We start from the raw sequence: 14,631 nt of genomic DNA, 5'->3' as shown, positions 1-14,631 counted from the left end.
TGCAACCTTGTTCTTGTCCATTATACGACAAATCTCACCCAGTGAAAGGCCGGATGAAAGCCTCCCAGATCATGCCCTTGACCAAGGGCCGTTTCATTTTGTTCCATTTTATTTCCAGTTTTTTTGTAATAAAAGCACTTCCAGTGTTTCAACTGGCCTCTGGTGCACGTATCGATTGCTAAGCTGTGTGCAGCTCATCCTGGTTTTGGTCAGTGGTTGCCGCAATGCGCACACACATGCACAAACACAAACATTCATATACACACACACAGGCACAAGTGTAAAAGGTCCCAATCTCGTAAAAGGTCCCATCACACAAACAGTCAACAGTGTATTAAAGCTAGCTGTTTACTTCTAAGCTGTCAATCAGCTTGTGGGGGTATACAGGCTGGATTTGCTTTGTGGAGTACCCCACGGTGCCCTCACAGGCATCATGCAGAAGAACTTCTCCATGAGCCTCGAGGACATCGGGTGACACGCGAGCCCCCCAAAACACACGGTGGATTTCAGCAAAGCGACAGGCCCCTTGGTGCCTTTTTAATCTCTTCCTGTGATAGTTCACAAACCTCTTTTGACATTCCCCACTTTGAAGACATGTCTTTTTGTTTTGCCTCCCTCAGATCATTTTTGGGGCTCTTTCTGTGTTCCGTTAGATGCACATAGATCCTGGCAGACTGAATACATTTCTGCCAGCTTTGCTGGCTTCACTTAGAACAAGGGAGAGGGGCACAGCATTAGAGAGGAATAGAGAGAGAGAGAAAGAGAGAGAGAGAGAGAGAGAGAGAGAGAGAGAGAGAGAGAGAGAGAGAGAGAGAGAGAGAGGGGAAATAATTTGTAGGGGTAATAAGGGATGAGGGTGCGAATTCAGGTGAGAGACTTAGTGAGAGATGGAGACATAGAGGGAGAGAGAAAGAGAGAAAGAGAAGGAAAGAGTGGTGGACAGAAGATGTAGGAGTAAAAAGGAAGAATGAGGGATATGGTCTTTTAAGGTGAGGGAGAGACTTGGGGAGGGATGGAGGCAGAGGGAGAAAGAGAAAAGCTGGGGAGTGCTAAGGGAGAGATCAGGGTGGATGTTAGTACACCCTACAGAAGCTTGACTGGGGGGGAGGAGGGACATGGTATTACCAGGGGGAGGGAGAGCACAGGTGTACACAATAAGTGGAATCTGTCAGGGAGGGAGAGAGGGAGAGAGGGAGAGAGTGAGTCAAGCTCTCGCTGGCTTACCTGTCTGGGGATCCACAGAGAAGAACTGCTGCCCCTGCACCAGTGTGTACACCAGCCTGGCACTGTTCCCATAGGTGGGGTCGTCAGCATCTGTCGCCGTCACCTGGATTATAGAAGTACCTGAGGGAGGAGGGAAGGGAGAGACGATGGGAGAGGATAGAAAGAGTGTTACAAGTCTCAAACAATCCCGAGCAGCCCAACCCAATGGTGCATTAACGCAACACTCTGGGGTTTCGTCCACAAACTAACTGACAAAATCTGTGGCCGGCTCTTTCTATCTCTCTCTCTCTCCCCCGCTCTCTCTATCTCTCCCCGCTCTCTCTCTTTCTCTCCCCCGCTCTCTCTCTTTCTCGGCAAAGGTGTGACAAATACGTTCTTCACTTCCCCTTCTCCCCTGCCACTCACCTTCTCTCTCTCTCGATTCTGTCTGTCTCACTTCAGTTCTCTTTGTCTCTGGCTCCAATTCCCCTCTTGCTCCCTCTCTCCATCTCTCCATCTGTTGATGTTCTCCCCCTCCTCCCTCCCTCTCTCCTCTCCTCTCCCCCCTCCTTCTATCTCTTCCCTATGTCCAGACTCTCCCATTCTGACCGTCCCTTGACACACATGGGCTTCTTTCCCCACCAAATCAATCAAAGAGTGTCTGCTTCATGCGAATTTTGTTGAAAATGTTTCCCCCCAAAAAATGACATATATATACAATGGAGAGAGAACTACGTTTCCCATAGGGCGCTGGGCTGACAAGCTCTGAGGGAAGGGGGGATTTGTGGGAGCAGCTGTTGCGGTTCTCTGACATCAAAGCCCTGCCAGTGTCACAGAGAGAGAGAGCATGGGAGGAAAGAGAGGAGAGAGTTGGAGTGGGGAGGGAGGGAGGTAGGGAGGGAGGTAGGGAGGGAGGTAGCAGGAGGGGAGGGAGGAGTGATGGAGGGAGACAGGGTCTAGTTACTGATCTATCACAGGTAGTTAAGAGGCAGAGGAGGAAAGTAACGGAAGATGGAGGAGAGATGGAGGAGCGCAAGTAGTGCGACGGTTTTTATGCGGCGCTGAAAGAATGATCAGATAGACAGATCAAAAAGGACTGCGCTGTGGGGTTGATGCAACAAGCACAAGCTGTGGGAAACCTAATGATATGCAGCTTGCCTGGTGCTGAAAAACCGTCACAATTTGGACTGATCATACATTCAGACTGAGATGAATTCATAGTGGATGGAGAGGAATTCAGTGAGTTCAGTCTTCTACTGTGACATTCATCTTCCGTCACTGTGGGAGTGATTACGACATATTACAATCGTAATTGGGTTTTGAAATTATAACCTCGCCACCATTTCCACTTACTTCAGCTAAAATAAAAATCATGACACAATGTTTACAGCCAACAATTTATCCGAATTAAATCAGATTCTACATTAAAAAGCTGACATCTCAACCAATACCCTCTCCAGTAGTGGCTGGGTTTCAATGTGACAAGCATCGTTATCTCATCCACCATTCTGGCTTTGACAGTCAAAACATTAGCAGATTTTTATGAAACAGCCTTTTTCATAGGACTCTCACGATCCCCCCAGTCTGCCGGCAACTGAGCATTGCAAAAAGCACCTTGGTAAATATTGAATGCAGAGTAAATATTGAATCCATGATTGACTGAACAACTCCATCAGAGGGAATAAGCAGCAGTTAAAAAGCAAGCGCTGGTAAACTGAGTGATGGGATTACTAAAAGGAGACAGGAGGGCTGGTCTCAGTCTCAGACTGATGGGCTCTTCGTTCTACAGTCTGGCAGTGGTAGTGTGGTGAGGCATTGAAGAGAGTGATGGATGTTCACGATGACATGAAAGGTGGAGGCACATATTCGATTCCTGTGGGCAGGAGCTCAAACTGGGTCTGGGTGAGGGAAACAAGCAATCTTGCAGTACCTATGTTGGCCATCTCGGGCACAATGGCGCTGTAGGGCCCCTCCTCAAACAGCGGCGGGTTGTCGTTGATGTCCTGGACCCGGATGATAAACTGGGATGAGGGCTCCAGGGCGCGTTCCGTCTGGCGGTCAGTTGCCGTGGCGATGAGGCGATACTCGTCCTTCTCCTCCCTGTCCAGTGGCTTGGTGACGTGAATGTTGCCCGTCTTCTCGTCAATCACAAACACAGACCCAGCCCCCTCGCCACGGAGCACGTACTTGGTGCGTCCATCACCCCTGTCCATGTCAGTGTGCAGCTGAAGAGAAGGGTGAGGATGAGAGAGAGAGAGAGAGAGAGAGAGAGAGAGAGAGAGAGAGAGAGAGAGAGAGAGAGAGAGAGAGAGAGAGAGAGAGAAAGAAAATACATGAAGTTAGAAGAAGTCCAGGAAAAGAATAGCCAAAGACTAACAAGCAGATAATCCAGTGCTTGAGCACAATGATGTGACAGAGACTGGCTGAAACCCTCCTTTTCTCCACAGGCCAATGGCCATGAACTAGGATCATCATAATCTTAATAACCTAATTCATTACACACACTCAACTAGCACCTACAGCCACAGCAGATCACAACAAAAGCCCTTTCATCTGTGAAATACAGTACTTTGGCACATAATGGCACCACAAATGGTTGTGCATAATAATCAGTAGAGGGCTAATCAATTATTGCCAATCTAATGGGTGAGTAATAAGGGCACAGTGTGGCGGTGGACATGCTGTATTGATCCTGACCGTTGCTGGCTTCTTAGAACAGCGGTGGTCCAGAGCTAGGTCTGTGGCGGTTGTTCAAGCAGGACCTGCTGGCTAATAACAGGATAGGGCGCTCTTCTTCACGGTTTTAGAACGACCTGCTGGCGGGGTACAACCCGCGCTCGGCGCATCAGCATTCATTCTCATTACTGCGCGTACGTGAATGGAATAGCAGCTTTCACAAAGTGCACCTAAATTAGCCAACACTCCCAAGAAAGTGTGACATTGCGAGTTTGAAAAGGAGGGAGTGTGTGTTGGAGTGCTTACGGGAGGGCGAGTTTCAGAGCATTGTTGCGTGACACCAGCTAAGCACAATTGCTAAATGAAATGAAAATGGATACTTTGAGGAAAAATATTCATTACTTTGCAGACGCCCATTTTTCAAAGGGAAAACTGTCTGGACGGGCATGCCCTCCCATGGGGTAAACAATATACATGCAAGTTGACAAGTGGGTGTCCTTAAACTCAAAACTTTTAATACAGCCAACTTGCAAATGCAGGTAGACAAAGACTAAAAGAGCCTAGAGTCATGAATCATTTTGACCCCACACTGCCAAACACAACCTAACAATATCATTTTAATTGCATGTTAATTCTAATCTTAATTCATACTGTGGGAGGGAGGAAGGAGGAAAACACTGGAAATAGCGGTGAGTCACATGGCAGCTTGCCTCCTGATTTTTAAGGTTCAGAACAACAGAGGTTGACACCCACCGAAACTACACAACACCAGCAGTACATAACCTGCAAAAACCAAAGCCAAGGCTTCATTTAATCTTTTAAAGACTCAAGATAAGACGGCTTCTCACACAAGCATGGTGTCAGAACTATCTCCTTTGGACATGGCAGCACAGTCAAGTGTGACTTTGGAGTCAGCCCTTCAGTCTTAAGTGATTGGGAAATTGGACTACACACTCAGCTAGTCAGGACCACCACGAGTGTTGAGGTTCCACATTCGGGGCTCTTAACGAAGGGCCAATAATAATCAGGCTCTTAACGACCCCCTGGCTTAACGAGGGGACTTAACGAGCCTCTTAATGAAGCCCTGGCCATCGTTCCCACCACGAGTGGTGACTGTGATGATGAAAGCAGTAGTCAACCTCTCGATCTGGAGGTGTCTGCATGGAGAACCAGGCTCCATTCACAACTGACCTTTGACCCTTTACTGTCCATGATCAACACATCAGCATGATTTACAGTGGTGTAAAACACCAGTGATGGGATTCAGCCCTGCTAGTCTCAGCAATCATTTAAACATTCTGATGAACCAGCAACATCTGCTGCTGGTCTGAAGAGCTGCTACTGGATGAATTTCATGACGAGCTTTGATTGAAAAGTCCAGTCAGTAAAGTATTGTTCGTGGTTTCGATGGTCTCTCTTCAACACAGACGGCCTCCACGAGATCAATCGAACCCGCGAGAAGGATCCATCAGAACAACACGTCCGCCAGCAGCCTCCCAGGATCACAAACACCACTGGAGTCATTTAGCTCTTTGGTAACATAAGACAGGATGACGTAACGTCTACCAAATGTTCATTCCTTCAGTCTGTTGTCACACAAAGAGAGACAGATAAACTGACGAAAGAACACCCATCTAGCCAGTGATGACTGTGAGAAAACCCCCCCAGATATGCACACAGTGCGAAGACTGATGCGGTGCAGCCCTGAACACTGCTGCTCTCCTTCATTCCTGGCTGCTGTGTATGCAAACCCCTGCCTCCCAGAACTCTAAATCACTCCAATTACTTATATTATCATAAGGTAATATGCTTATACTCATATACTCAATTTCACATTTTTGCAATAACCATAAATCATAAAACCAAAAAAAAGCACTCTGTGTCAAGCTTTAAATCACTTAAATAACTTATACCATGAATGCTCAATTCCATATTTCTGCCGCCTAATAAATCATAAAAACATGATGCAAAAAAATACATTTCGCGTCTGTGCATTTGCCCTAATGGATTTGTTTCCCTCTGCAGAAAGAAAGGGGTGATTAAGAATGGCGCATGATTAGGGGAAAGGATATAGTGCTGAAACTGGTATGACATGAAAGACCAATGCAGTGGCATCTGTAACAAACTGTATCTGTCTTGTAAGTTTCAATCCGGTGGCACACTGGGGGAATCCATCAAAGGCATGAGAGACCGCAGACGGATATCCCTAGATCTCCTCAGAACCATGTGGAGCAACAGTTTCTCTCTTATCTTCTGCATGGTGGACTCATGTTTACTACCACTTCAAAGAGCCAGGGTCACGTGACCGTGTGCAACAGCACCACGCAGGCAATGCCAATCTACAGGAGCATGGAGAAGCTATCGGAATTCTGTTGGTGCAGCTGCAGTTCTTATCTGTGAATAAGGTTTGTTAAGAGCAAAGGGGATAATGTTATAGGATTGATTTGGAACCAGGCCTAACAACTTCCAATGCCAGTCTTAATGAGAGAAATAACCTGAAAGAGGATAAGGGCACCAGATCAATTTGGAATTGGGCCCAACAAGAAGCCCGGACCCCAGTATCATGGAGTCTTCTTCACAACAATCTCAAAGAGTAGTGATGTGTGAGCCCAGTTTGTTTATCAGAGTGTCCTGAGGAATCTTAAGGACAGTGTTTAATGACTCTGGTTCTCTCTCTGAGCCCCTGGCTGACCCTCCAGTTGGCACACCCAGGGCACAGACTGGACCATGAGCCGTGAACTGCCCTCCCCCCCCCCTCCCTCCCTCCCTCCCTCCCCCTCACACACACACACATAGCACCTGCACTGTGTGGTAACAGCTGAGAGCTGGACCAGAACCCTGGACCTGTGACAGAAGGGCTCAGAGAGAGAGACAGAACACGAGGCCAAATCTACCCAGTGACACATAATTAAAGTCAACAACACTATGAGGTGCTGTGAGAAGACTGTGTGATCATCTGATGTTTTATCCCAGCTGGATCCTCTGGCTACCCAGCTGGTCACAGGGGAAAGTAGGGGGGGGGGGGGGGGGTAGGGTGGTCGGGGTGAGACTAAGCCACCCTCTCCTCTCTTTCACCCCCTCTCACTCACTCACTCCCTTACTCCTTGGGGATGGGGGGGGGGGTTTCAACTTCAGAAGGCAGACCAGATCCAGTTCCTTTGACAGGGTTTAGATGCGCCTGAAGGTTCAATCCAATCCAACCTTCATTGAAGTAATGCTGAAACTTTCTCCTTTGCCTCACAGTTACGGAAAATGCCCAGCATTCAAGTGCTTTGTGTTTCTGAATGTTTGGGTTGGTTAAAAGTCAGACCTAGTTTTGATTTGTCAGGAAAACAAGAAAGGCTCAGACAATCATTTTGTATGGATTCATTGTATTAGTTTGTATTGCTTGAGTCTAAGCAGGTGCTTTAGTGTTTTGGTAATGGTTTTAACATACTGTTTGGGGTCTATTGTGATATAATTCTGTCAGTCTCTGAGGGTTCAATCTCTAATATTTGTCTGTAATCAGCCCCCAACGTTGCAAGAACATCTATTATTAACCATTATTATACTTTGCCTTCTCACCACAAGCACTTTTAACACAGACTGCTACTGTTCCTGGCTTCCACAATACATTATTCAACAAAACTGCCTTTTAGCCCAAGAGTATGCAAATTCCACATTTGATTATCATAATCAGCTGATGTACAAGTGAGGACTGTGGGGGGGTTTGAGGAGGATGTTTGTTGTTTTGTGCCCCCTGTGCCCACTCTAAGGATGTATAACATCATATTTTTTGTGGGTAAAAGCAGGAAAAGGCCACCAGAGGATTAACATGCGTCTGTACATTTAAAGGGTAAATTGCCCACATATATGCCAGCGTACAGTACCGCCAAGAGGACTGCCCTTTGCCAATCAGATTTGAACAGTTTGAACAAGAGAGAGAGAGAGAGAGAGAGAGAGAGAGAGAGAGACAGAGACAGAGACAGAGACAGAGACAGAGACAGAGACAGAGACAGACAGACAGACAGACAGACAGACAGACAGACAGACAGACAGACAGACAGACAGACAGACAGACAGACAGACAGACAGACAGACAAACAGACAGACAGACAGACAGACAGACAGAGAGAATAATGACGTAAGAAGTATCCAGAAGCATTGTTTGAGTGCTTTGCTGATTTTGCATGACTTTGCACGCATTTATTCTTCTATATAGAGCTTCTGGATGACAGTCAGATGTGTGTGTGTGTTAGTGTGTGTGTGTGCGTGTGTGTTAGTGTGTGTGTGTCTGTAAGTGGAGCGGGGCAAAGAGTAGCAGTCTGTGCTTCCCTCTAACCCCTCCCTGAGTCAATGGCATGGCCTCCTTCAGGGGCACTGTTGGGAAGTGGGGCGCATGGCCAGTCTTAGCTCAAAGGCCAGTGAATAAATATTAGCTCAAGGTCACAGGCCGCAATCACACTGGGTTATGCATAATCATGAGATCACCCAGCACAGTGTTTCCATTCTCATGACCAGCACTTTACCAGGGCAAAGTGTTTAACTCAATACAAATTCGCAGACACTTTATCTCTTCAATAGTATGATTAACCTGCGAAAAAGGTTCAGCTTTATGTGGAAAGAGGATAAAAGGTGTTCGCTAGGATAAAAGCTAAGATCCTTTATTATATACTATTAGGCTACGTGTTGGCCATAGGTTACCCTGGAAGGTAAAATGGGCTTTCACAGGGAAAACCCTTCTTCTTCCAAGCAACTGAAATAAGGTAATGCTTTACATTCACACACTCACTGTGCCGATTTGTTTGACTTTACTCTGAGATTAAACAAGCAGTATGAAAAAGAGAGAGAGGAAGTGGAAGAAAACGAGAGAGAAGAAAGTATTGTGCTCCCTTTGAATTTCACCTTCAATAGACGTTCTATTTTTTACCCTTTCTCTCTCTCTCTCTGTCTGTCTCCCTCGCTCTCTCTCTCTCCCTCTCATTTTGTGATTCAGTTCCCACTCAGCACTGAAACACTTTAGAATTTGGGCTCCACAGGGGTTTGAAATAAAATGGTATTTAACCACACTCTTTTTCTCTCCCTCACCCCTCCATTTATCTTTTCGTTCTGTCCATGTAGTCCTGTTCTTCTGCTCTCTCATCTCTGGTCCCTACTCCCTCTCTGTCTTGCTGAGTAGGGTTGATGGACTGTGAGGTCAACCCTACAATGTGCGTGATATTTCTCTTTATTGCTCTCTCTCTCTATCTCTCAGTTCAGTCTTAGCTCTTTCTGTCTCTCTCTCTCTACCTCTGTCTCTCTCTCTCTCTCTCTCTCTCTCTCTGTCTCTCTCTCTCTCTCTCTCTCTCTCTCTCTCTCTCTCTCTACCTCTGTCTCTCTCTCTCTCTCTCTCTCTCTCTCTCTCTCTCTCACGTCTTTCCTCCCTGGCTCTTCCGCTCTGTTAGTTGTAAACCATTAACCTTTCCTAACTTTCCTCCCCTCGTTTTCTCTGCATATTCTCATCCTGTCATTGCTTTCTTTTATAATGTTCCTCCTTTCATTCCACCATTCTTTTTTCCCCGCTCTCTTCTGTTCTACTCTTCAACCCCAACCCAATAGTTTCTCCTCCTCTGCCCTCCTTCCATCATCCAACATCTCCTTCCGTCCCCTTTCTCTATCTCTCCTCCGATCTGTCTAGTCCTCCCCCCGATTTCCCTCCATCTCTCTGCTCTGACTTTAATTGCTCTCTTACCCCTGCTGTGCTCGGCCCGGAGGCTAAATGACTTTCACAGGGAGAGAGAGGAAACGTGAGAAAACACAAAGCTGTTTGGAACGAGACATTTCAGGATTATTATTGATGAGCTTCCTGCCGGCAGGTGTGTGTTGTAACTCTTGCCCCCCCACCAGTTCTTTGTCTCTGTCTCTCTCTCTCTCTCTCTCTCTCTCTCTCTCTCTCTCTCTCTCTCTCTCTCTCTCTCTCTCTCTCTCTCTCTCTCTCTCTCTCTCTCTCTTGCTCGCTCACTCACTCGCTCGCTCGCTCGCTCGGTCGCTCTCCTCCCCTTCTTTTTCTTTTTCCATTCATGCCTCTAATGAATTCCTAGTACATGTGTACTGGCATTTGTGACTTTGAAGAGGCATTCGCGACCTTGTTTGCGTTTATTTGTCTGTGCTGGTGTGTGCTAATAAGTGTGTAGGAGTGTGTGTGTGTCATCATGTCCTTTTGTGTGCAGCATGTGTGTGTATGTGTGTATATGTTCAGCAATGTGTGTACACAGCTCCAGAGGATTTAAAGGGACATGTCAGACTCCATTTGAAACCAAGGAGATGACTAGTCCAGTGTTTACAACCAATAAGCAGCAGCTTAAGGAGGGGATCGAGAGACACACACCACCATGAAACCCCTGGGATAACCTCCTCCCAAGCACCATCTCCGATGCTACTGGTCTGGTCTGAGTAGGCTTGAGAAGGGCTGGTCAAATCAATCTGACTCCCCCTGAATTGAAACCCAAATTTCATGGGATGGGACATGGGGTCAGCACAGTGGAACCAAACACATTACGGAACCCGACATTTGCTTCGGTTCCAATCGATATCTTTAGAGAGACAAGCAGGGTAGTAGGGAGAGGTAGGGTATCCCCTTTACAGAGGGCATGTGGTTAGCATTCCAGCAAAAGATCTTTTAATTCCACTGTAAAGCCCCACACTTGCTACACTCTTCAACCAGAATACATAAATATTTTTCTCTCCCAGTCTGTCATTGTAATGATTTGAAAGCTTATTCCAAACCATGTGACAGCATCAATTAAATTCACAATTATCATGGGGACCAAGTAATTTTAGAAACTAGAAATATGTTGCTTGCTGTGATTAGGAAGCCACAGGGAAAGATGCTACAATGATAAATATAGTGGTGTGTGTGTTGGTGGGCTTGTGTGTGTGCATATGGCAGCATCAATGCATGTGTGTGTGTGTGTGTGTGCGCGTGTGCTTGTGCACGTGCCCATGTTTCTAAGGGAGTTTCTGGACTGCTGTCTTTGGCATTAGTTACTGTGCTGGCTTTGCAGTCCAGTCCTCTCTGCTCTCCATCACAGTTTTCTCTATTAAATCATAATCAGCCTTCTAATAAGAAGGAGCAAGCACCGTGTCCCTGTTGATACACAAGCCAGCCTGTGGACCACCCAAGCACAAAACACTAAACATTAATAAGAGCATTAGGATGGAGAAGATCATTATGAATGTATGTACAGCTACGCACACACGGAATGGTATAAATGATAGGAACTTTTTTGTTTGTGCGTGTATGAGGGTGTGTGTGAGTGAGTGTGCAAGCCTGTGTGTGGGTTGGCTCAGTTCCCTCCTTGAACTCAATACAATGAACAAACATAAACACCCCCTTAACACAGCAGATTGGCACTAATGGCAGCACAACCTGGCCATCTGCGGGCTAAGCTATTTACAGTGCTTGGTCCACTTGGTAATTTGTCATGGGTAGGGCATTCTGGGTAGTGTATTCTTTTGGGGAAAAGGGTACAGTGCTCCAGTGAAGAGTTGACTAATCGTTAGCCCTGACAGGGACTCTGGTCTCAGTGTACACACACAGCATGGTCCTGGCTAGCCCTTCAGCTGGATAGAAACCACCAAGCAATTTCTACACTTAAGCGCCGAAAAATAGGATCTGCAGATGCTCAGACGCTTCCCACAGAGACACCCCCCTCCCTCTCTCTGTCTCTCTGTCTGTCTTTCTCTCTCTTTATCTCTCTCTCTCTGTGGTGTCTGACAGCCTGCAGCAGCCATGTCAGGATCATTAGTATTCATTTGCTTAGCAAACTGATTCATACATTAGCCCTCACCACAGCTGGGTAGCTTGAGATGCTAATGTCCAGTCAACATGACTTTATCCACACACACGTGCAGGCACACTCACACACTGCCCACCCTCCAGACCTTACAGTCTGTAAAGGAAAAGGCCAATGCTTGGCTGTTGATTATTATAAATTACTACAGGGGGCGGGATTTGGAGTGTTCAGATGTGAACTTGTAGGAATGTGTGTGTGTGTGTGTGTGTGTGGGGGGGGGGGGTCAAGGGGGTCATTTACTATGGGCCCTGAGATCGATGATGTCATAAAAATAACGGAATCTATTAATTTCCTGGGGAGGTGTCAATGTCCCACTGGCGTGTGAAGATTGGTGGTGTTCATGACTGGTCCCATGGGGAGATATGGTTTGAGGGGCTTTGCTGCACCTCAGTGCGCCATTGATTAATCTGAGTCTCTGTGGGAATAGGAAGACACCAGGGCACACCGACGTAAATCCAATCCAATTGAAGGTTTATGTCATTACAAAGTCAACCCTGCAGCCCTTCAGACCTGTGGAATAGTGCTGACAGTAGTGGAGGAATAGAGGGCTAAGGTTAAGGTTAAGTAAGTACAGTCCAGACAGAAGGAACTGCAGGATAATTAAATTGTTTGGGTAGTAAATCAATTCCGAGTCTAGTTAAATATATGAAGATAGATAGGAAGCACCAATAAAATAGGTCACAGACAATGTCAGTTATTAATACAAATGACGTTCTTACCCGTCCAATGAGCACGGGTTCTGGCCCGCTGTACTCTTCAATCACAAAAAACTGGTTCCAGATCCAGCTCCTCCTACTTCGAGAGCGAGACCCTTCATGCTCCGAATGGCCACGCCTCTCTTCCTCCTCCTCATGTGGCTCCGCCTCCTGGAACACCAGGCCCAGCCCACTTCCAGGCTGGGAATCGACAGTCATCACCCCACTCGACGACGCTTCCGGGCCGACGCCCCAATCAGGGTCTGGGCGGAGCTTGAGGACATGGCTGCTGTTGAAGGGCTTGGCAACATCACCTGAAGGGTTGGGTGTGACGCTGAGTTTGGTTTCCCTCTCATTCACCGCGTTGCTATGGGAGCCCCCATTCTGAGGGAGGACAGCAGGTGCGACTCCGTCCGTTTGAAAGAGAACATTTGAGGAGTCGTGATTGGTTGATGTCAGCGGAGGGTCAGTCTGACTGGTTGTCTTATCACTCTCCGGATTGACCTCAGACACGGAGCCAGGAGTGTTTCTGCTCCTCATCTCAGCAACATCCTTGCCCATACCAGAAACTTGAGTAACTCCACTTGAAGGAATCCAAAGAGAATGAATGCTAAGATCTGGATTCAAATCAGGATACGTTACAGGGCTGACCCGGGGCTGAGCGGTTTGACTATCTAGCTCTAGTTGGTTCTGAGGACCAGTCATATCTTGTCTCTGTGATCTCAGGGCCTCTAACCGCCTGTGGTCAACATCAATCAGATCTCTCTTCCTGCTTCGACTGGACTTGGTCTGAAAAGTCATACTGGAAACGCTTTGCATCTTTGAGTTCACTATCCTGACCAGGTTATCTTTCGACAACAGTTTCAGGACACCATAGCTGCTTGTAAGGTTGAGCTTTCTAGGCGAATTCTGGTTGACGCCCTTTCCTGGCAGCCCTGTTGTGAGAATGCTTAAATCCGTCCGGACCCTTGATTTGGGGAGGGGTTTGGATCTAGTTTTGTTGGAATGCAGGTCGGGCTTGTGGTGTCCTACGAATGCCCTGTCTGTTCTTCTTGTCTTGGAAGGAATCTCTACACTCTTGGTGCTGTTCCTGACCTTTCTGATATCCTGGACTGGCTCTCTGGTGAGAGCTGATCCCCCTTTGTTGACAGAATCGACTTCCTGTTTTATCTCTGCTTTCGGCTTAAAACCCCGCCTTTCTCTATGAGTTAAAAGATTCTTGGAAATCTGGGGGTGAGACACAGAACCACTCTCACCCCCATGGTCGTGACTAATCATGTTTCGAACGGCCATGGTGTTTGAATCCACATTCGTATCCCATTGCTCAGCAACTCTGTTCTCTCCCAGCGTCAACACGTGAGGACCCCCTGCTCCTCTTCTTCTCTTAGTCGCTGATCCTGCTCTGGCAAGACCCTCCCACAGGCACAAGGCGACCAATAAAAGCAGGTTCCTGGTTAACATTTTGTTCTTTTTGCACAGAGACGTCCTAGATTGAGCGAGGCTTGCTGTGAGGAAGTGCTTGTTTTCCGGCTGTCTTCATTCTCTCCTCTGTGTTTTCTCGGCCCCCGCTCCCTCCTCTCACGCGTGCGTTTTGTGCCCTTCACACTAAGCTGGAGGGTAGATGCCAGTAACTCCTCTTTTTTCTCTCTCCTCACCGTAATATCTTCCTCTATCTATTCAAGCCTCTCTGGGGTTTGTTTTTTTTGCCTCTTCCGTCGCAGAGCGTCTCGTTCACTTCACCACAGAGAGTTGGACACCCTGAGAGAAAAGATAAAGATAATTAAGTTTAAACTTTAATCATTGCTCAGTGTTAATTAAAAGTGGGACAACACAGCAAGGTGGAAGCACTCACAGCTGAACAGGCGGCTCAGATCTGTTAACACGGCAGCAATAACGTTGACAAAAGCTGGAGTGCCGTGGTTGTGTTCACTCAGATATGCGTTACAACAGCAGGATGAAACGGTTTTGGTCTCTGTATTCCGACAGTGTTACAGTCATGCGGCGCTGATTAGTGCGTTGGAATCAGTTGTCCATGGGTGTGTAAGGAGCACCGTTGTTCAGCTGTGAAAATGGGTTTGGTTTCATGTCACCAGTGTAATACTTCATGTCTTTTGTGTAGTTGTCAGAGTTAGCTAGATGCTGTCTTGGGGGTGTAAGTTGGTGTGTTTGGGGTAGATGTACACTTGGAGGCTACTGTGGTGCAGACAGACCCTGTCAGTACATTCATTGGGCCATGACTGAAG

General features: G+C 47.1%; 1 protein-coding gene across 1 annotated transcript in view; it reads right to left on the bottom strand.

Moving 5' to 3' along the window:
• Nucleotides 1–13,849, bottom strand: part of cdh24b (cadherin 24, type 2b) — a 45,496-nt gene extending 31,647 nt beyond the window's left edge. Inside the window, exons 1-3 of the mRNA XM_084707608.1 lie at nucleotides 12,413–13,849; nucleotides 3,134–3,428; nucleotides 1,225–1,344 (exon numbers count right to left, since the gene is read on the bottom strand). Of these exons, the coding sequence (XP_084563734.1) occupies nucleotides 1,225–1,344; nucleotides 3,134–3,428; nucleotides 12,413–13,849 (1,852 nt within the window). The remainder of the gene's footprint in view (nucleotides 1–1,224; nucleotides 1,345–3,133; nucleotides 3,429–12,412) is intronic.
• Between the last annotated feature and the right edge of the window lie 782 nt (nucleotides 13,850–14,631).

The sequence above is a fragment of the Hypomesus nipponensis genome, chromosome 10, assembly GCF_054491055.1.
Source record: "Hypomesus nipponensis isolate SF chromosome 10, ASM5449105v1, whole genome shotgun sequence".
NCBI lineage: Eukaryota > Metazoa > Chordata > Actinopteri > Osmeriformes > Osmeridae > Hypomesus > Hypomesus nipponensis.
Note: the sequence above shows the minus strand (reverse complement) of the source record. Positions and strands in the feature narration are given on the sequence as shown.